At 47.5% G+C, this 22,178-nt stretch overlaps 1 protein-coding gene across 2 annotated transcripts; it reads left to right on the top strand.

Annotated features, from left to right (window-relative positions):
- The first annotated feature begins 16,774 nt into the window (after positions 1–16,774).
- On the top strand, positions 16,775–21,954 carry LOC110508190 (DOMON domain-containing protein FRRS1L). 2 transcript variants are annotated; one of them, XM_036962103.1, is made up of 5 exons: positions 16,775–17,350; positions 17,956–18,040; positions 18,181–18,319; positions 19,548–19,794; positions 20,360–21,954. In XM_036962103.1, the coding sequence occupies exons 1-5, from the start codon at positions 17,194–17,196 to the stop codon at positions 20,530–20,532; spliced, it is 801 nt and encodes a 266-aa protein (XP_036817998.1). In that variant the 5' UTR covers positions 16,775–17,193; the 3' UTR covers positions 20,533–21,954. The 2 variants fall into 2 exon arrangements, with proteins under 2 accessions (XP_036817998.1, XP_036817991.1); XM_036962096.1 differs by having other exon boundaries at positions 16,776–17,398.
- Positions 21,955–22,178: the final 224 nt, after the last annotated feature.

The following is a 22,178-nucleotide window of genomic DNA, read 5'->3' as shown; positions in this document are numbered from 1 at the left end:
CGGGAGCCACCGGCACTCAGGCTTAATTCATTAATGAGACCGCGGGGTTGGTTTTAAATAGGCTCTAATTCCACACACACAGACACCAGGAGAGATTGGGAAGTTGGTGGAGAGATGTATAGGTGTGTGTATGTGTGCTGGGTTTTTATCGATGTGAATGTGTGCTGGGGGGAGGGGGAGGTGAGATGTATCGGTGTGTGTGTGTTTATCTGTTTTGTTGGCAGTTTGGGAGCGTGTACCCTTATTATTACAACATTAAAGATGAACTCTGTTTTTTTTAAACCAGCTCTCTGATTGGATGTTAATCATGCTTTCTGATTGGGTGTTAATCATGGGCTAAATGGAGATGAGGGAATAACAAACAAGTTAATCACTACAAGCCTTCACCTGGTCACAGACCGCTGGGCTAGAGCCCCGAGAGAACACACACACACATATACATCTCGCCATCACCTCCAACCCAGAGTGATGAGAAGTCATGAGGATTGCTCCAACTCAGAGAGGGATTGTGCACTTATCAAAAGTCAACTGAATTTGTCTATTGTCTAGGACAGTAGTTCCCAACCAGGGGTACTAGGACTTGGTCTATCCACAGGGGGTACTTGAAGACTCATGAGAACATAGGCTTACTGGTAAATTGCAAATGGGGGGCACTTCTGGGCTACTCCGGGCAGAGCTAAATTCAGTTGGTGGTACAGTAAGGTAAAGACGTTAGGAACCACTGGTCTAGGATGTTGGTAGTTCTGGTAACTCTGTCCTCCAAACGTCCCTTGTTGGGATGAGTAATGTCCTCGTCGGTGTAAAGGGTTAATGCAGAGAAGAGAGAACGCTGTAGGCCTGTAGAGTGTCATTGATAGATTGTTTAAACAAAGCAAATCTACATTGATATTCATGGGACGTCTTTCAGCGCTGTTTTACATGGAACACGTTAGCAAATTATGGATTTCAGATTTTACTGCTTCTATAAAGTATTCAAATATATTAGCATATACTGTACCTCGTAACTGTTAACTCTGCAGAGCCTTCGGAGTGATACACGCATAAACACACATGTGCACCTGCATGCACACACACACAAACTTTGTGTAAAAGTGATTTAGTCCAGTGACATAAAATAACCATCTCTGGGAGGTTTTAATAAAGCTATCAACAATGTCTGATAGTGGCGGGTTATAGATAGCCTCAATAAAACTCTATGTTTATGGCTCTGCAAGGAGAGACATTATAGGACTAACTCTACCCAGTCTACAGTAGGCTGTAGGGGCTGCTGCTCAAAAGATGGCGTAGACAGAGAGACACAGATCTAATACTGTATTGTAGAATAGGAGTTATCTTTACTGTGAATAGAACTGGTCATATTTATCTAGTCTTGAATCTTGATGTGTCCTGGGTGTCACACAGGCTGTCTCCCAGAGTGGCAGGCAGAACAGAGGAGAGAGGTCACAGGCTGTCTCCCAGAGTGGCAGGCAGAACAGAGGAGAGAGGTCACAGGCTGTCTCCCAGATTGGCAGGCAGAATAGAGGAGAGAGGTCACAGGCTGTCTCCCAGAGTGGCAGGCAGAACAGAGGAGAGAGGTCACAGGCTGTCTCCCAGAGTGGCAGGCAGAACAGGGGAGAGAGGTCACAGGCTGTCTCCCAGAGTGGCAGGCAGAACAGGGGATGGAGGGTAGGGATGGAGGGTAGGAGGGTAGGGATGGAGGGAGGAGGGTAGGAGGGTGGAGGGTAGGGATGGAAGGTAGGGATGGAGGGAGGAGGGTAGGGATGGAGGGTAGGAGGGTAGGGATGGAGGGAGGAGGGTAGGAGGGTGGAGGGTAGGGATGGAAGGTAGGGATGGAGGGAGGAGGGTAGGGATGGAGGGTAGGAGGGTAGGGATGGAGGGTTGGGATGGAGGGAGGAGGGTAGGGATGGAGGGTAGGAGGGTAGGGATGGAGGGTTGGGATGGAGGGAGGAGGGTAGGGATGGAGGGTAGGATGGTAGGGGTGGAGGGAGGAGGGTAGGGATGGAAGGAGGAGGGTAGGGTTGGAGGTAGGAGGTTAGGGATGGAAGGAGGAGGTTAGGGATGGAGGGTAGGAGGGTAGGGATGGAGGGAGGAGGGTAGGGATGGAGGGTAGAAGGGTAGGGATGGAGGGAGTAGAGTATGGATTGAAGGTAGGGATGGAGGGTAGGAGGGTAGGGATGGAAAGTAGGGATGGAGGGAGGAGGGTAGGGATGGAGGGTAGAAGGGTAGGGATGGAGGGAGTAGAGTATGGATTGAAGGTAGGGATGGAGGGAGCAGGGTAGGGATGGAGGGTAGAGATGGAGGGAGGAGGGTAGGGATGCAGGGTAGGGATGGAGGGAGGAGGGTAGGGATGGAGGGAGGAGGTTAGGGATGGAGGGTAGGAGGGTAGGGATGGAGGGAGGAGGGTAGGGATGGAGGGTAGAAGGGTAGGGATGGAGGGAGTAGAGTATGGATTGAAGGTAGGGATGGAGGGAGCAGGGTAGGGATGGAGGGTAGAGATGGAGAGAGGAGGGTAGGAATAGAGGGTAGGGATGGAGGGAGGAGGGTAGGGATGGAGGGTAGGAATAGAGGGTAAGGATGGAGGGAGGAGGGTAGGGAGGGAGGGAGGAGGGTAGGGAGGGAGGGAGGGAGGAGGGTAGGGATGGAGGGTAGGAGGGTAGGGATGGAGGGTAGGGATGCAGGGTAGGGATGGAGGGTAGGAGGGTAGGGATGGAGGGAGGAGGGTAGGGATGGAGGGTAGGAGGGTAGGGATGGAAGGTTGGGATGGAGGGTAGGAGGGTAGGGATGGAAGGTTGGGATGGAGGGAGGAGGGTAGGGATGGAGGGGGTAGGGATGAGGAGGAGGAGGGGGGTAGGGATGGAGGGGGGTAGGGATGGAGCGGGGTAGGGATGAGGAGGAGGAGGGGGGTAGGGATGGAGCGGGGTAGGGATGAGGAGGAGGAGGGGGGTAGGGATGGAGGGGGGTAGGGATGAGGAGGAGGAGGGGGGTAGGGATGGAGGGGGGTAGGGATGAGGAGGAGGAGGGGGGTAGGGATGGAGGGGGGTAGGGATGAGGAGAAGGAGGAGGGGGGTAGGGATGGAGGGGGGTAGGGATGAGGAGGAGGAGGGGGGTAGGGATGGAGGGGGGTAGGGATGGAGCGGGGTAGGGATGAGGAGGAGGAGAAGGGATGGATGGGGGTAGGGATGAGGAGGAGAAGGGGTGGAGGGGGTAGGGATGAGGAGGAGGAGGAGAAGGGATGGATGGGGTAGGGATGAGGAGGAGGAGGCGAAGGGATGGATGGGGGTAGGGATGAGGAGGAGAAGGGATGGATGGGGGTAGGGATGAGGAGGAGGAGGGGGGTAGGGATGGAGGGGGGTAGGGGTGGAGCGGGGTAGGGATGGAGGGGGGTAGGGATGGATGGGGGTAGGGATGGAGGGGGGTAGGGATGGAGGGGGGTAGGGATGGAGGGGGGTAGGGATGGAGGGGGGTAGGGATGGATGGGGGTAGGGATGGAGGGGGGTAGGGATGGAGGGGGGTAGGGATGGAGGGGGGTAGGGATGGATGGGGGTAGGGATGGAGGGGGGTAGGGATGGAGGGGGGTAGGGATGGAGGGGGGTAGGGATGGAGCGGGGTAGGGATGGATGGGGGTAGGGATGGAGCGGGGTAGGGATGGAGGGGGGTAGGGATGGAGGGGGGTAGGGATGGAAGGGGGTAGGGATGGAGGGGGGTAGGCATGGAGCGGGTAGGGATGGAGGGGGGTAGGGATGGAGGGGGGTAGGGATGGAGGGGGGTAGGGATGGAGGGGGGTAGGGATGAGGAGGAGGAGGAGAAGGGATGGATGGGGGTAGGGATGAGGAGGAGGAGGGGGGTAGGGATGGAGGGGGGTAGGGATGGAGGGGGGTAGGGATGAGGAGGAGGAGGAGAAGGGATGGATGGGGGTAGGGATGGAGGGGGGTAGGGATGAGGAGGAGGAGGAGAAGGGATGGATGGGGGTAGGGATGGAGGGGGGTAGGGATGGAGCGGGGTAGGCATGGAGCGGGGTAGGGATGGAGGGGGGTAGGGATGAGGAGGAGGAGGAGAAGGGATGGATGGGGGTAGGGATGAAGAGGACAAGAGAGGGAGGGTGGAGGGAGGGAGGAGAAGCGGTGGAGGAAGCTAACCTCAGTCTTCCTCTACCTCATGTGTCTGCATACACACCTACTAACCTCTCTGTGCTAAGCTCACACCCGATGCTTAGTTAAACACCCGGTGGGGGGGGGGGGGGGGGGGGGGGGGGTTATTTGTGGAGACTTGCCTTGGGCATGGGTACTGGGGTGGGGTAGGGAGGGATGTGGTGCATGCGGGCGTCAAGGGAGGGGGTTGAGGCTGATTGGGGGAGCAGTGGGCCCAGCCTGGTACAGAGGGACCATCAGCACGCCAACCGTGATGCCAGCGAGCCCTCGTCTCAGCTGGAGAGAACAACCTCACATGATTACACACACCGGGGTGAACGTCAATCACTGTGTTTGTGTGTAGCACAAAGACAATGCATGTCTTCTTGTCTATATGTTTGCGTGCGTGTGTGGATATGTGTGTGTTAGCTGCAGAAAGAGAATGCCAGTCTGTTAGTCTGGTTTGTCAATGTGTTGAAGTCTGTGTTAAAGTTTCTGTGTGTGTTTATGTGTGTGTGTGTGTTAACTGCAGAAAGACAATGCCGTTTTTTAGTCTGGTTTGTCAATGTGTTGAAGTATGTGTGTGTGTTAGCCATTAGACAATGCCCTCCTCCTCAACATGAGATAGAGTGTGTGTGTGTGTGTGTGTGTGTGTGTGTGTGTGTGTGTGTGCCCAGTGATGGCCTGTTAGATTGAGCTGTCAGTTGCCAGGCATCAGATGATGATTAATGTTCCACGCAAACAATACGAGGCTGGCAATGATCATAAATATGCTAATGGCCATTATCAATACACACACTACCCTGACGGGAGAGGGGGAGGGGGAGGGAGGTTACACTTTAATTCAGGTCACTGAGATAAATAGAGAAATGAATCCCCCCCACCCCCCCTCAACACAAACACACACTGTTGAAGCTGATTGAGTGGAGAGGATGGTGTGTCGTGTGTTATTTTGGGGTGGGGCGCTCACTGAAATGAAGAGGAGATGATTGGTGTCACATTAAGGATGCGTGTTTGTTTAGTGTGTGCATGTGTGTTTGCTGTGCGTGTGCAGAGTGTGTTTGTGTGTGGGTATAGGAGATGATTGGGGCGGTGTAAGGGATGTTTCTGCCAAGGCTCTGATTAAGACTCTACAGGTTCATTCAGCTATGATCACTGCTACATGGCAGAGAGATGTGGAGAGAGGGAAGAATGGAGTGAGGGAAAAGGACCAGGAGGGAGGGACAGACCGAGACTAGAAAGGACAGAAAACAGAGAGAGGGAGAGAGAGAGATAATGATGTTGTGGGCCACAGGTTATTATGTCTCAGGCTGTTCTAGTCCAGTAAGACTAACCTGACCACTTCTTACAAAGACTATCACTGACTGGTCAGTCTTGTCTCTTTTCGGTCTCTCTCTGGTCTCTCTGATCTATCTCTGGTCTCTCTTTCCGGTCTCTCTGCGGTCTCTCTCTGGTCTCTCTGGTCTCTCTCTGGTCTCTCTTTCCGGTCTCTCTGCGGTCTCTCTCTGGTCTCTCTCTCTGGTCTCCCTCTGGTCTTTCTCTGGTCTCTCTCTGGTCTCCCTCTGGTCTCTCTCTCTGTTCTCCCTCTGGTCTCTCTCTGGTCTCTCTCTGGTCTCCCTCTGGTCTCTCTCTTGTCTCTCTCTGGTCTCTCTCTCTGATCTCTCTCTGATCTCTCTCTGGTCTTTCTCTTGTCTCTCTCTGGTCTCTCTCTCTGGTCTTTCTCTGGTCTCTTTCTGGTCTATCTCTGGTCTCTCTGGTCTCTCTCTGATTTATCTCTGGTCTCTCTGGTCCCAGGTCACTCTTAGATACACAGAGTCATTAGGCCTATACTAATTTAGCACATTATTTCTCCACCCACCTGTCTCCTCCTTTTCAGCTCTTTTCCCTCCCCCTTCTCTCTCTGTCTACTGCAGAGGGCTGTGGGGGGAGACTGGAGGTACCCATGGGTCTCTCTGACCTTCATCGTCCTTTAACACTCATACATACGCACATAAACTGTTGATGGAGAGTGTAATGTGTGTGTAGGGTGAGGGGCGGGGGTTGCTGATTAGGGCTAATGAGCTCACAGGGGACTGGGATAGAGGAGGACCAGCCAATCGCTCACTAAGGGAGTCAGTGTTGGGGAATAGTGAACTATATGTAGTTCAACTAGTAATTTAACTACATTTTGCAGTAGCTTGGTGGTAGTTGAAATAAAATAAAATCTTGGTTGTATTTCAGTTAATTACTTTTTGTCATGTAGTGGTATAGCTAACTACTGCAACTTTGCAAAAAGAAACAAAAATATGGGTGAAGTAGGCAATCATTTCCTTTATTTTTCGGTGTCATAACTGCCTAATTCTCACATGAAACAGTGTTTTTGTGTTTAATAGGTTAAATTACATATTCTGTTAACATATGATCCCAAAGTGTAATGTTCTTGCAATTTCTAGTCGATGACATTCTAGATGTACATATGATCATTTGTCACAAAGTAGTTTGGATGTAGTGAACTACTTTTTCAAAGTAACTTTAGTTCAGGAAACTATATTTTTCTTAAGGGTAGCTCTAATGTAGCTTCACTTCTTGCAGTGTGAAGTAATTGGTATCTAGGTAAACTCTACTTTCAGAGTAGCTTCACCAACACTGGGAGCCACACTCCTCTCATTTTTGGGGACGCCTCACGTCCCAAATGTGTCAATCACAGGAGGTTGGTGGCAACTTAATTGGGGAGCATGGGCTCGTGGTAATGACTGGAGCAGAATTAATTGAAAGGTATAAAACATATTGTTTCTATGTGTTTGATGCCATTCCATTCTCTCAGTTCGGGCCATTATTATGAGCCGTCCTCCCCTCAGCAGCCTCCACTGGTGTGAATGTGTATGAATGTGTCCCGGGCACAGGGAAAGACGGTATGGAGGAGGTCTGCTCTCGGTCCTGGGGGAGGGAGGGAGGGTCACAGCTAGAGGGTTCCTCTCACAACCCTTCATGGTCCTTCAGCGCCCCACAGCCATTTAGCTCTACGCTCCACTCTGGGGTTGGTCATTAACCCTGGTCTGAGGTCAGGGCCTGGTCAATAAGGCTTAAGGTCAGTGGTTAGCGGTTTAACCGCAGTGGGACAAGGTTGTTGTTTGGTTGAGATGTAGAGTGCTGGTGTGATGGTCTGGTTAGCCAAGTGGAGATAACTCATATTAGAAGCCAGACACTGATCTGGAAGCCTGTGTGTTTCTGTAAGTGCGTCTCTGTTAGTGTGTGTTTGTATGTGTCTGCAGGTGTGTGTGTGTCTGCAGGTGTGTGTGTGTCATTAGAATGCATAGCGTCTCTCTGTCCGGCAGGCAGAGCCTTAGCCCCGTGCTCCAGAGTGGAGTTATAGATTAGTGTCCGTGGCTGGAGCAGGCAGGGGGCCGGGGGAGCCGCCATAGCCCAGGCTGGGGCAACGTAGACTGGGCACGGCTCACAGCTCATCAGCCTGTCTCTGGAGGGTGGAGAGCTTCACGCGGAGCAGAGCTGTGATTAACCACACTAATGACAGACCAGCTCCCAGCTCCCACTGCTGCCCAACACCATAATCACTGCTTCAGGGTGTGCATGTGTGTGTGTGTGTGTGTGTGTGTGTGTGTGTGTGTGTGTGTGTGTGTGTGTGTGTGTGTGTGTGTGTGTGTGTGTGTGTGTGTGTGTGTGTGTGTGTGTGTGTGTGTGCGTTGTATGTGCGTGCGTATGTGTGTGAAGTGGCTTGGCCATCATTCACAGATTGAGTCACTCTCACTAACTCTGCCTCTCTCTCTCCTTCTTTCTCTCTTTCTCTCTCCCCCCTCTCTCTCCCTCTCTCTCTCTCTCTCTCTCTCTCTCTCTCTCTCCCCCTCTCCTTCTGTCTCTCTCTCCTTCTTTCTCTCTTTCTCTCTCCCCCCTCTCTCTCTCCCTCTATCTCTGCTCTCTCTCTCTCTCTCGCGCTATCTCTGCTCTCTCTCTCTCTCTCTCTCTCTCTCTCCCTCCCACTCTCCTTCTTTCTCTCTCTCCCATTCCTAGTCCTCTCTCTTTCTCTGAAGGAGATTAGATCTGATCCAGGCCTTTAGAGCTCCTTCCTACTTAAGAAGCCAGAAGCCTGTGAGTGTGTGTGTGTGTGTGTGTGTGTGTGTGTGTGTGTGTGTGTGTGTGTGTGTGTGTGTGTGTGTGTGTGTGTGTGTGTGTGTCAGTGCTCTGGGACATTGAATTAATGGTAGAGGGACGGCAGGTAGCCTTGTGATTAGAGTGTTGGGCCAGTAACCGAAAGGTTGCTAGATCGAATCCCTGAGCTGACAAGGTACAAATCTGTCGTTCTGCCCCTGAACAGGCAGTTAACCCCCTGTTAGTAGGCCGTCATTGTACATAAGAATTTGTTCTTAACTGACTTGCCTAGTTAAATAAAGGTTAAATTAAAAATTAAAAACGTGATGGATGTCCTCTGTCCCTCTGCTGATAAGCCAATCCCCTCAGCCAAAGCTGGAGCACTACCCTCTCAGCCACATCCACACACAGCAAGACCAATCCTAGATGGTTCTATCTAGACCAATCCTAGATGGTTCTATCTAGACCAATCCTAGATGGTTCTATCTAGACCAATCTACATGGTTCTATCTAGACCAATCCTAGATGGTTCTGTCTAGACCAATCCTAGATGGTTCTGTCTAGACTAATCCTAGATGGTTCTGTCTAGACTAATCCTAGATGGTTCTGTCTAGACTAATCCTAGATGGTTCTATCTAGACCAATCCTAGATGGTTCTATCTAGACCAATCCTAGATGGTTCTGTCTAGACCAATCCTAGATGGTTCTGTCTAGACTAATCCTAGATGGTTCTGTCTAGACTAATCCTAGATGGTTCTATCTAGACCAATCCTAGATGGTTCTATCTAGACCAATCCTAGATGGTTCTAGACCAATCCTAGATGGTTCTATCTAGACCAATCCTAGATGGTTCTATCTAGACCAATCCTAGATGGTTCTGTCTAGACCAATCCTAGATGGTTCTATCGAGACCAATCCTAGATGGTTCTATCTAGACCAATCCTAGATGGTTCTATCTAGACCAATCCTAGATTGTTCTGTCTAGACCAATCCTAGATTGGTCCACCCACACAGACAGCATCGTGAAAAAGGTGCAGCAGCGCCTCTTCAACCTCAAGAGGCTGAAGAAATTTGGCTTGTCACCAAAAGCACTCACAAACTTCTACAGATGCACAATCGAGAGCATCCTGTCGGGCTGTATCACCGCCTGGTACGGCAACTGCTCCGCCCACAACCGTAAGGCTCTCCAGAGGGTAGTGAGGTCTGCACAACGCATCACCGGGGGCAAACTACCTGCCCTCCAGGACACCTACACCACCCGATGTCACAGGAAGGCCATAAAGATCATCAAGGACAACAACCACCCAAGCCACTGCCTGTTCACCCCGCTATCATCCAGAAGGCGAGGTCAGTACAGGTGCATCAAAGCAGGGACCGAGAGACTGAAAAACAGCTTCTATCTCAAGGCCATCAGACTGTTAAACAGCCACCACTAACATTGAGTGACTGCTGCCAACACACTGACTCAACTCCAGCCACTTTAATTATGGGAATTGATGTAAAATATATCACTAGCCACTTTAAACTTTAAACAATGCTACCTAATATAATGTTTACATACCCTACATTATTCATCTCATATGTATACGTATATACTGTACTCTATATCATCTACTACATCTTTATGTAATACATGTATCACTAGCCACTTTAACTATGCCACTTTGTTTACATACTCATCTCATATGTGTATACTGTACTCAATACCATCTACTGTATCTTGCCTATGCTGCTCTGTACCATCACTCATTCATATATCTTTATGTACATATTCTTTATCCCCTTACACTTGTGTCTATAAGGTAGTAGTTTTGGAATTGTTAGCTAGATTACTTGTTGGTTATTACTGCATTGTCGGAACTACAAGCACAAGCATTTTGCTACACTCGCATTAACATCTGCTAACCATGTGTATGTGACAAATAAAATTTGATTTGATTTAGATGGTTCTAGACCAATCCTAGATGGTTCTATCTAGACCAATCCTAGATGGTTCTACCTTAACTCTACCATTAATTCGATACAACAGTACCTTATCTCTACCATTAATTAAATACAACAGTACCTTATCTCTACCATTAATTAAATACAACAGGACCTTATCTCTACCATTAATTCAATACAACAGTACCTTATCTCTACCATTAATTAAATACAACAGTACCTTATCTCTACCATTAATTCAATACAACAGTACCTTATCTCTACCATTAATTCAATACAACAGTACCTTATCTCTACCATTAATTCAATACAACAGTACCTTATCTCTACCATTAATTCAATACAACCATATGGTTTTAGATTCTGCTCCACCTCACTCTGTGATATCAAATCTAACCGTTTGTTTTGTTGTGCGTCAGCGTTCAGTTCTCTGTACTTGGTAATGGGTCCCCAGGGAAGCACAGATCATTTGAGGTCAGGTGGATCTGTGGGTGCAGAGTGACCACATTGCGGCCACATCACATCAATGCTGGAGCGATAGAGAGACTACAGCTGCCAACAGCAACAGCCTATTGATCCCTAACTAAAGGAATGTGTGTGTGTGTGTGTGTGTGTGTGTGTGTGTGTGTGTGTGTGTGTGTGTGTGTGTGTGTGTGTGTGTGTGTGTGCACCTGTGTAATGGCCCAGCCAGCTGTACTTACCCTCCTCTCTTGAGTGGAGTGATTCCTGACGGCTGCTAAATGACATCTCGCGGCTGAAGACCCTACAGTTAGAGCACTGACCACAGAACATCACAGCGCTTTGTGTGTGTGAAGCAAGGAAGACCAGAAGGTAAGAGGGTAGGAGAGGACGAGAGAGAGAGGGGGGGGGGGGGAGATAGATGGAGAGAGAGAGAGGGTAGGAGAGGACGAGAGAGAGAGAGGGGGGGATAGATGGAGAGAGAGAGAGGGTAGGAGAGGACGAGAGAGAGAGAGGGGGGAGATAGATGGAGAGAGAGAGAGGGTAGGAGAGGACGAGAGAGAGAGAGAGAGAGGGGGGGGGTGAGATAGATGGAGAGAGAGAGAGGGTGAGAGAGATGGAGAGAGAGTGAGAGAGATGGAGACCAGATGTGAGTAGTCTGTCTGTGTTCAATAGGCCAGTATTCTCTGGAGACCAGTATTGATTGACAGCTCTGACTAAGCCATCCACATCACTGCTGATCCCTCTCAACATCCACATCTTACCGTGTGTGTGGGGAGATAGACCTGTACACACACAGACACAGGTATACTGACACAGATGCAGACACACAGTGCACACACAGACATACACACATAGATGCAGACACACACACACACACACACACACACACACACACACACACACACACACACAGTGGCAGTGTTTCTGAATTGGGCTGGCGGCTGTTGTTCTCTTGTCACTCACTCGTCTCTCAGACCCAGGAGACACACCGCTGACATTTAGCAGATTCTCTCCCTCCATCCATCCTCTCTCTCTCCCTGTGTGTGTGAGTGTCTAGGGTGTCTATGTGGTAATGAACGGGCCTTTGACTTTACTAAGATAAGTCAGGAGTCCCTCATTACCCACCATGCACTGCTCCCCCATGTAGAGTGGTAATTGAGAGGGAGAAAGGGAGAGAGAGAGATTGAGAGGGGGAAGGAAGAGAAACAGAGAGAGAGGAGAGACAGAGAGAGACAGAGAGAGAAGAGACAGACGAAAGAGAGAGAGGGAGAGAGAGAAGAGAGAAGAGAGAGAGAGACACAGAGAGAGAGAGAGAGAGAGAGAGAGAGAGAGAGAGAGAGAGAGAGAGAGAGAGAAGAGAGAGAAAGAGGGAGAGGGTGAGAAGAGAGAGAGAGAGATAATAATAGTTGGATAAACAGAGGATAATTGGGAGGATCGGGAGTGAGCGGAGCGATTGATCAGGGTCATTACAGAGCTCAGACAGAGAGAAGAGGGGTGAAAGGTCATCAGTGCAGCAAGGACACACACACACACACTCACTAACACAAGCATACACACACGCACACACACACGCACACACGCACATGCACAAACGCACACACACACACACACACACACACACACACACACACTGGATTTAGCAGCTGCAGAGACAGAGACAATTTGAACCTGTTCACGTGTTGCACTAGCAACACCTACAGGTGGGTTATGATTTTACCCCAGTCTTCCCCAGTCTCAGTCAGTCACTAGCAACACCTACAGGTGGGTTATGATTTTACCCCAGTCTTCCCCAGTCTCAGTCGAGTCCCTCTCCGTCTGCCCAGCTAGAAATGTATGAAATGAAACAAAGTCTGTTATCATAAAGGTTGGTTTTCATATCTAATTATTCTGTTGGTTATTTCATTAACATAACAGTGTTGTACTTTAGCACACAATCATTGTGATTACTATGGCTAAACCAATTGCACAGTACCGACTGTGCCAGACATTAGAACAGTGGACCTATACTGCCATCTAGAGGCAGGGATAAGCACAACCAGTGAAGAAAGTGAGAATGTTGTGTGTGTGCCACTGTGCGGACAGCTGTTCAGGTAAAGACTCGTTCACACACAGACTGGTGTTGGTAAAGGAATCATGACAATTGAACATACTGTATGTCTCTGACGGGAATGTAAAATTTAAAAAACACTAACACCACCTCATTGAATCTGTAAACATGGGCACCCATATAGATATTATCCTGCCAAACTTGCCCTCCAAATACACCTCTGTTGTTTTCAATCAGGATCTCAGCGATCACTGACTCATTGCCTGCATCCGCTATGGGTCCACGGTCAAACGGCCACCCCTCATCACTGTCAAAAGCTCCCTAAAACACTTCTGTGAGCAGGCCTTTCTAATCGACCTGGCCCGGGTATCCTGGAAGGATATTGACCTCATCCCGTCAGTAGAGGATGCCTGGTCGTTCTTTAAAAGCAACTGTTCAGGGAAGTCAGAAACCAATACACGCAGGCAGTCAGGAAAGCAAAGACTAGCTTTTTCAAACAGAAATTTGCACCCTGTAACTCCAAAACTTTTTGGGATGCTGTAAAGTCCATGGAGAATAAGAGCACCTCCTCCCAGCTGCCCACTGCATTGAGGCTAAGTAACACGGTCACCACCGATAAATCCACGATAATCGAGAAGTTCAATAAGCGTTTCTCTACGGCTGGCCATGCTTTCCACCTGGCTACCCCAACCCCGGCCAACAGCTCCACACACCCCACAGCTACTTGCCCAAGCCTCCCCAGCTTCTCCTTCACCCAAATCCAGATAGCAGATGTTCTGAAAGAGCTGCAAAATCTTGACCCGTACAAATCAGCTGGTCTAGACAATCTGGACCATCTCTTTCTAAAATTATCCGCCGCCATTGTTGCTACCCCTATTACCAGTCTGTTCAACCTCTCTTTCATATCGTCCGAGATCCCTAAAGATTGGAAAGCTGCCAAGGCCAAGGCTTTCGACTCTGTCAATCACCGTATTCTTATCGGCAGACTCAACAGCCTTGGTTTCTCTAATGACTGCCTCGCCTGGTTCACCAACTACTTCTCAGACAGAGTTCAGTGTGTCAAATCGGAGGGCCTGTTGTCCGTACCTCTGGCAGTCTCTATGGGGGTACCACAGGGTTCAATTCTCAGGCCGACTGTTTTCTCTGTATATATCAACGATGTCGCTCTTGCTGCGGGTGATTCCCTGATCCACCTCTACGCAGACGACACCATTCTGTATACATCTGGCCCTTCTTTGGACACTGTGTTAACTAACCTCCAAACGAGCTTCAATGCCATAAAACACTCCTTCCGTGGCCTCCAACTGCTCTTAAAAGCTAGTAAAACCAAATGCATGCTTTTCAACTGTTTGCTGCCCGCACCCACCCGCCCGACTAGCATCACTACTCTGGACGGCTCTGACTTAGAATATGTGGACAACTACAAATACCTGTGTGTCTGGTTAGACTGTAAACTCTCCTTCCAGACTCATATTAAACATCTCCAATCCAAAATTAAATCTAGAATCGGCTTCCTATTTCGCAACAAAGCCTCCTTCACTCACGTCGCCAAACATACCCTCGTAAAATTGACTATCCTACCAATCCTCGACTTTGGCGATGTCATTTACAAAATAGCTTCCAACACTCTACTCAGCAAACTGTATGCAGTCTATCACAGTGCCATCTGTTTTGTCACCAAAGCCCCTTATACCAACCACCATTGCGACCTATACGCTCTAGTCGACAGGCCCTCGCTACATATTCGTCGCCAGACCCACTGGCTCCAGGTCATCTATAAGTCTATGCTAGGTAAAGCTCCGCCTTATCTCAGCTCACTGGTCATGACAACAACACAAGTAACACGCGCTCCAGCAGGTATATCTCACTGGTCATCCCCAATGCCAACACCTCTTTTGGCCGCCTTTCCTTCCAGTTCTCTGCTGCCAATGACTGGAACGAATTGCAAACATCACTGAAGCTGGAGATTCATATTTCCCTCACTAACTTTTAACATCAGCTATCTGAGCAGCTAACTGATCGCTGCAGCTGTACATAGTCCATCTGTAAATAGCCCACCCAATCTACCTACCTCATCCCCATATTGTTTTTATTTACTTTTTTGCTCTTTTACACACCAGTATCTCTACTTGCACATCATCATCTGCTCATCTATCACTCCAGTGTTAATTTGCTAAAATGTAATTACTTCGCCACTGTGGCCTGTTTATGGCCTTACCTCCTCACGCCATTTACACACACTGTATATACTTTTTTCTCCATTTTTTTGTTCTATTGTGTTATTGACTGTGCGCTTGTTTATTCCATGGGTAACTCTGTGTTGTTGTTTGTGTCGCACTGCTTTGCTTTATCTTGGCCAGGTCGCAGTTGTAAATGAGAACTTGTTCTCAGATAGCCTTCTTGGTTAAATAAAGGTGAAATAAAAAATATTTTGAAAAAAAAAAATTGAAAATAATTGAAATGCGACTCTGTATGAGATGATGGGAGAACTGAACCTGTCACTGGGTTTGAGAGCTCTCTTTATCCCTACATGTTATATACACGTTCTATATTATACAGACCTCCTTAAACCTCCAAGGACGGGCTCTTAGTAGAGTGCTTGGTGTGGTTCCAGTAACATCAGTGGACATAGAACATGTACAAACTGTGGAGATGAAGAGAGATTTTCAACCCAATAACAGGTTCAGTTCTCCCACCGCCTCATACAGAGTCACATTTCAATGAGGTCAGCTCACCCACTGTTTCACTTTATCTGTCCTTGGTGTTGTTTTTTTTCTTCATTTGTTTCCGTCAGAGTCATAGGTTCAATTGTCATTATTCCTTTACCAAGACCAGTGTGTATAGAGAAGGGGACTGAGTCCAGTAGACTACATTAGTTCTGAAGAGGTATTGTTTCAGAATGAGGGATGCTGGAGCTCTGCTGGTGTTGTTGTTCTGTCTGTCTGGGACATGGGCTCAGAGCCTGAGTGGAGGGGTTAGGGAGAATGACATCACTCTACAGGGTCACAGTGAACAGGGGGAGACCCTGGTTTCATCAGAGTCATGACCAACATTGGTGGAGTGTACAACCAACTACAGGTACTAATGACCATACATACTAAGGCTGCGTTTAGACAGGCAGTACAATTCTGATCTTTTTTCCAGTAATTGGTATTTTAACCCATCACATCAGATCTTTTGCAGAGCTGATCTGATTGGTCAAAAAAACAATTAGTTTAAAAATTGTTGATTGATGCGTTTATATTTTTGTGCCGTGTAGAACCATGTTTATGAGAGAAAGACATCTCCCTGCGTCTGTTCCGTACTGGTGTCTTCACAGCACCAGTGAGAGGAGTCTACTCAGATTCACCCCTTTTGATTACCACATATCGCAAACCCTGGGTGTGTGCCTATACAAGAATAGCCAGAGTTATATGGATACAGGAACATAATAATGATGAGGATAATACATACATATCTAATGCAATGTCTCTAGAGCTGGAGGATGGAGATGTGGTCTACATGAGTCTCCCCTCAGGCAGCGGGCTCTTTGATGATAATGATAACCCTAACACTTTCCAGGTCTTCCTGCTCTTCCCTTTGTGAGGGGAGCACCATGCATTCTGTAATGAATTCAGATGTCGGATGTGAGCTGCTCTGGGTTCCAATGTTCCTCTAACCAATAAATAAACAAGCATTAAAGACAAACAATTACAATTATTATCTTTGTATTGTTGACAAGAGAAGAAGAACCGGAGAGATTTGAGAATCACAATCCTTGTAAAGCCAGTTGTAACCACTGGTGAATTGTGTGTCCTGCTTTTTTCAGCAGTTTGGCCTTAGTCCTTGGGAGTTATCAATGCTGTCAACAATAACATGCAATGTAGATTCTAGAATATTTTCACATTCACACAAAGGAATAAGAAACCAACCTATCATAGCAGACATTTCTGCATAATAAATGTATAAATCCCTACATTACCTCATAGTGTTATTCAATTGGCATCTGTGTTTACATAAACAGTGCTGAATGGGAATTTAAACTGTATATTGATAATGCAAAGTGTACATCGAGGTTTCCTATTGGACGCTGCAGCGATTGGCTCTATCGATGGACGTAATGGGCCATTAGGAGAGAGGAGAGGAGACGGGCGAAACCAACAACAGACACATTCATCCCTAAACTGGGATATCATTACATTATTTTAAGATGAAATCCAATCACTTGGATTATCATGGACGTCTCCGTTTCCCACAAGATTTAAGTGAATTGGCAAAACAGATCGGTTCAGTTACAAATCCCGCTAATTCCAGATTGGTTTAACCGAGGCTCATTCGTTTGACATGACTGGATCCCGCTCCTCTCGCGCCCATTCACACTACGGGAAATAGCCTACGACACACTAAACAACCGCGTTGAAAATATTCTGTAGTGATGCGATTGAGGTCCAGTGATTAGGCTCCGTAAAGAAATGCTCAAATACAACCAACAATGAGGATTCCGTCTCAGTTCTGTCTCCTTTAGACCGTTTTTATACTCCCTTTTTGGCCATGATTTTCCTGCGCAGCCTGCTACAGCTGACGGTGCTCCTGGTCCAGGGCAGTTGGCGGGGGGTAGCGCCGAGTCCCACGGATGAAGGCGCATTGCGGGCGAGCCACGGAGACCACGGAGAGCCGGGCCACAAGGAGCCCCATAAGGACTCATACAGTACGTTCGCCTCGGAGTTCCTGGAGTCTAGACATCTATCGGATGAGGGTGAGAAAGGGATACAGGATAGGCCATTTCTGAACGAGGCATTTTGCTTACTGTGGCCTTCATGGTCATCAAGGCTGTGTTTGTTTATGTGTAGGCCTTCTCTTGATGGAAATCAGAGGGCGCATCTACATATCTGTGGTTGATACGTAATTCGTGGTTAATTGGCTATTTATGTGATGATGCGCAGGTTGACAGACCGAGCGTACAGTGTCTTACTTCCACTCGAGTCCACTCATGCATAGATCAGGACCCTGGCCAGCTACCCGCAGCTCCTCGCTCTGGCTCTCACTGGCCGGTCTGGAGATGGGCGAGCATTGGACAGTTCTTCACCACATTAAATGTTGTATATTATTAGAATTTATTTAGTATTTATTTTACTTTTAAAATAACATATTTCAAACTATCCCAATTTTGTTATGAAACGTGAAGGAGCAGTTGTGCTTCTCTGAATGCACATTAGGCTGAAACCCACCAAATTACGAATATGGTAGAACTTCTAGAAGATGATTTTTGGGGAGGCAGGCCTAATGATTTTGTATGTGGTGTGTGTTCTCCAGGCTACCCCTTCCCCACCGCCCCTCCTGTGGATCCCTTCGCCAGGATCAAAGTCGTAGACTGTGGAGTCACCAAGGGCTGCATAAGGTCAGTGTGTGTGTATGTGTTTTGCTTGCTTGCAAGCATGTGTGTGTGTCAAGGGGTTTCTCTGTGTACTGTGGTCCCACTCTGGCAGGTGTGGGTGCACATCACTCTGAAGAGGTTACATTTCCTCATTGTGTGTGTAGGTATGGGAAGCCGGGGTGTGATGCAGAGACGTGTGACTATTTCATGAGTTACCGGCGGATCGGGACAGACGTGGAGTATGAGATGAGTGCTGACACTGACGGCTGGGTGGCTGTAGGCTTCTCCTCAGACAAGAAGATGGTAAGGGACCGTATCTGTGTGTGTGCGGGCATAGGTGTGTGTGTGTGTGTGTATGAGCATGTGTGAGATCTGTTCTTACACTCTAAATTTGCTTCCAACAGTTGAGTGGGTAAACCTAATAACCAACATTACTGCAATGATGTTATTATGTTATTAGGTTATTATTTGATTAGGTTATTGTGTTTATTGATTTACCCATTCAATTGTTGGGAGCATATACAGTGCATTCAGAAAGTATTCATTTTATTACGTTACAGCCTTATTCTAAAATGGATTACATAATTTTTTCCTTCTTCAATCTACACACAATACCCCATAATGACAAAGCACATTTTTTGTTGTTGTTGCATATTTATAAAATAAAATAAACTGAAATATAACATTTACATAAGTATTCAGACCCTTTTACTCAGTACTTTGTTGAAGCACCTTTAGTAGCGATTACAGCCTCAAGTCTTCTTGGGTATGACACTACAAGCTTGGCACACCTGTATTTGGGGAGTTTCTCCCATTCTTCTCTGCAAATCCTCTCAAGTTCTGTCAGGTTGGATGGGGAGCGTCGCTGCACGGCTATTTTCAGGTCTCTCCAGAGAGGTTCAATCGGGTTCATGTCCGGGATCTGGCTGGGCCACTCAAGGACATTCAGAGACTTGTCCCGAAGCCACTCCTGCATTGTCTAGGAACTCTGGAGCTCTGTCAGAGTGACCATGGGGTTCTTGGTCACCTCCCTGACCAAGGCTCTTCTCCCCCAATTGCTCAGTTTGGCCAGGCGGCCAGCTTTAAGTAGAGTCATGGTGGTTCCAAACTTCTTCCATTGTATGAATGATGGAGGCCACTGTGTTCTTGGGGACCTTCAATGCTGTAGAAATGTTTTGGTACCCTTCCCCAGATCTGTGCCTTGACACAATCCTGTCTCGGAGCTCTTTGGACAATTCCGTCGACCTCGTGGCTTTGTGTTTGCTCTAACATGCCCTGTCCACTGTGGGACCTTACATAGACAGGTGTGTGCCTATTCGCTGTAAAGAGTGGGACTTTCTTTCTTTTGATACAATCTACTCTTGGTTAGTCAACAGCACCTCTACAGACATTTTGGGGTTAGAGTCAGCTCAGGCTTTTACTACATCTGGTACACATGAAGTCTGCCATGAAAGACACATCACAAAAACAAGGCTGATTGGTCAACCTATCCTTCATGCTGATTAGTTCTCCTCACCCCCACCCCTCTCAGGGAGGAGATGACGTGATGGGCTGTGTCCATGACGATAATGGGCGTGTTCGTATCCATCACTTCTACAACGTGGGCCAGTGGGCTAAGGAGATCAAGAGGAATCCTGCCAGGGACGAAGAGGGTGTGTTTGACAACAACCGTGTGACCTGTCGCTTCAAACGGCCTCTCTATGTCCCGAGAGAGGAGACACTGGTGGATCTGCATCTCTCCTGGTTCTACCTGTTGGCCTGGGGGCCTGCTATACAAGGTCAGTCAAGGACTGGGTGTGTGTGTGGTATTGTGTGTGTGCAGAGAGTGGATGTGTGTGTTCATTAGTATGTACAGTCCATTCGTAAAGTATTCAGACCCCTACACTTTTTCCACATTTTGTTACGTTACAGCCTTATTCTAAAATGTATTAAATTATGTGTTTTCCTCCTCAATCTACACACAGTACTCCATCATCACAAAGCAAAAACTGGTTTTTAGACATTTTTGCAAATGTATTCAAAATAATAAACTGGAAATATTGCATTTACATAAGTATTCAGACCCTTTACTCACTACTTTGTTGAAGCACCTTTGGCTTCTTGGATATGACGCTACAAGCTTAGCACACCTATATTTGGGGAGTTTCTCCCATTGTCCTCTGCAGATCCTCTCAAGCTCTGCCAGGTTGGATGGGGAGCGTCGTTGCACAGCTATTTTCAGGTCTCTCCAGAGATGTTCGATTGAGTTCCCAAATCTGGGCTCTTTCCGAATGCACTTTACATGTAAATGATTTCCCTACCCTTTTTCTCTTACTCTCCTCCCCACTCTTCTCTTTCCTCCAGGTTCCATCACACGTCATGACAACGATGCTCCGCCAGTCTCTGATCACATGATCAGCATCTATAAATATGAGGACATCTTCATGCCGTCTACTGCCTACCAGACGTTCTCCTCACCCTTCTGTCTGCTGCTCATAGTAGCCCTCACCTTCTATCTGCTGATGGGCACCCCCTGAGAGAGAGGAGACGAGAGGAGATGAGATTGGAGGAGACGAGATGAGAGAAGATGAGAGAGGAGACAAAAGGAGAGAAGAGACAACCAATTAACCCAGAGAGAGGAGAGAAGAGAGGAGACGAGATGACAGAGGAGGAGAGAAGAGACGAGGAGAGACGAGATGAGAGGAGACAAGTGGAGAGATGAGAGGAGACGAGGAGAGAAGTGGAGAAATGAGAGGAGACGAGGAGAGAAGAGGAAAGAGACAGCAATAAGTTCATTGTATTTCTGTCTGCCACACCCTCAATGCAGGGTGCTCTTTACACAGAATTACACTATAAATATATATGAATAAATATATACAGTAGGATACTATATATAATTTACATTGAGGACTCATCAGGAAGCTTGCAAATCATTCTGAAAATTGTACTGTGCTACCATAACAACATACACTAACCCATTAGTCAGAATATCTGAAATACTGTGTGTTTCTAGAGAACAGTAGCATAACCTTTAGTTTTGGCAAGGTATTTCATTTAGTGTATTTATGTTTACGACAGTAAGGTATCACACTCCTGACAACAAGTATTACTCCAATGCATGTGGTGAATCACAACTGGACCCTGAATATGTGAAGAACCTACAGACACGATAGAAGGAGACAATACACACTGGGACAGACTACTGAGCCTGGAGAGAGACTTCACTTAGAGAGAACCGTCCAGATTGATGTGAGCCAAAGAAAGGCAGACGGGTCATAGTTTATTATCCTGCTGAAACATACTGCTTCTGTATGCAGCCATGCTTTACACAACACTCATTCTCCACAGGGAAATACAGTATTATTAGTAGTAGTATTATAGTATTTGTATACATAAACTAAGACTAGGTGGTTGAACAGATGTTTTTTTGTTTGTTTCAGCCCAGTCTCACTGAGTAACACTGAACTCTCTACTGTATTCCACAATGCCATTTTACATGCTGATGATTAAGACAGGGTTCTCTTTTCTCTATGTGTGAGAGGGTCCATTTTCTTAGGACTGATTTATTCCACCACGTGCTTGGTCATGTTTCCTTTGTCTGTGGCGAGGTGTGTGTGTGTGTGTGTGTGATCACTGTTTGCTGATGATAGGGCAACTGACTGTATGATTGATGGTGCATGATTCCTTTGTAGATATGCAATAACACACCGATCAGCACTGAGGCTGTAGTGGACATGATGACAGCCAGGGACAGGGGCTCTGTCTGACAGCTTGCCTTGGCCCTGCAGCATATGGCCTAACGCTGAAGGAATCTATGGCACAGAGTCCAGTTGTATTTGTACCGTTCACTGAACCGTTGTGTTCCATGGAAATGCTTCCTCACTGAAACAGTGTTTAGTGTCTAACATGCAAGTGTTTTTGTTATCAATAAAGCTGTGTTCAGTAAGAATACACTCCAACATCTGGTTTTCATCCTTGTGGGTCATGTGATGGCTCTGTCAGCTGCATCATGTGCCCCTCTAGGCCACGTACATTTCATCTGCAATCTAATGAATTTACAATGAATTACACAACCATACAACAACTGTGTGGTTGTGTGGCTGACATATTTTTGGACAAGCAGCACATTCAAAATAATTCCAGATAATAGAGGATAGGGATAGACTACGGCTAACTAGGTAAC

This window comes from Oncorhynchus mykiss, chromosome 2 (genome assembly GCF_013265735.2).
Source record: "Oncorhynchus mykiss isolate Arlee chromosome 2, USDA_OmykA_1.1, whole genome shotgun sequence".
NCBI classification, from domain to species: domain Eukaryota; kingdom Metazoa; phylum Chordata; class Actinopteri; order Salmoniformes; family Salmonidae; genus Oncorhynchus; species Oncorhynchus mykiss.
Note: the sequence above shows the minus strand (reverse complement) of the source record. Positions and strands in the feature narration are given on the sequence as shown.

Excerpts from the sequence above, each read along its gene's own strand:
- LOC110508190 (XM_036962096.1), top strand. The coding sequence starts at position 17,194 with ATGATTTTCCTGCGCAGCCTGCTACAGCTGACGGTGCTCCTGGTCCAG. Across the intron at positions 18,320-19,547 it reads TCTCCTCAGACAAGAAGATG|GGAGGAGATGACGTGATGGG; the intron begins GTAAGGGACCGT and ends CACCCCTCTCAG. Across the intron at positions 19,795-20,359 it reads CTGGGGGCCTGCTATACAAG|GTTCCATCACACGTCATGAC; the intron begins GTCAGTCAAGGA and ends TCTTTCCTCCAG.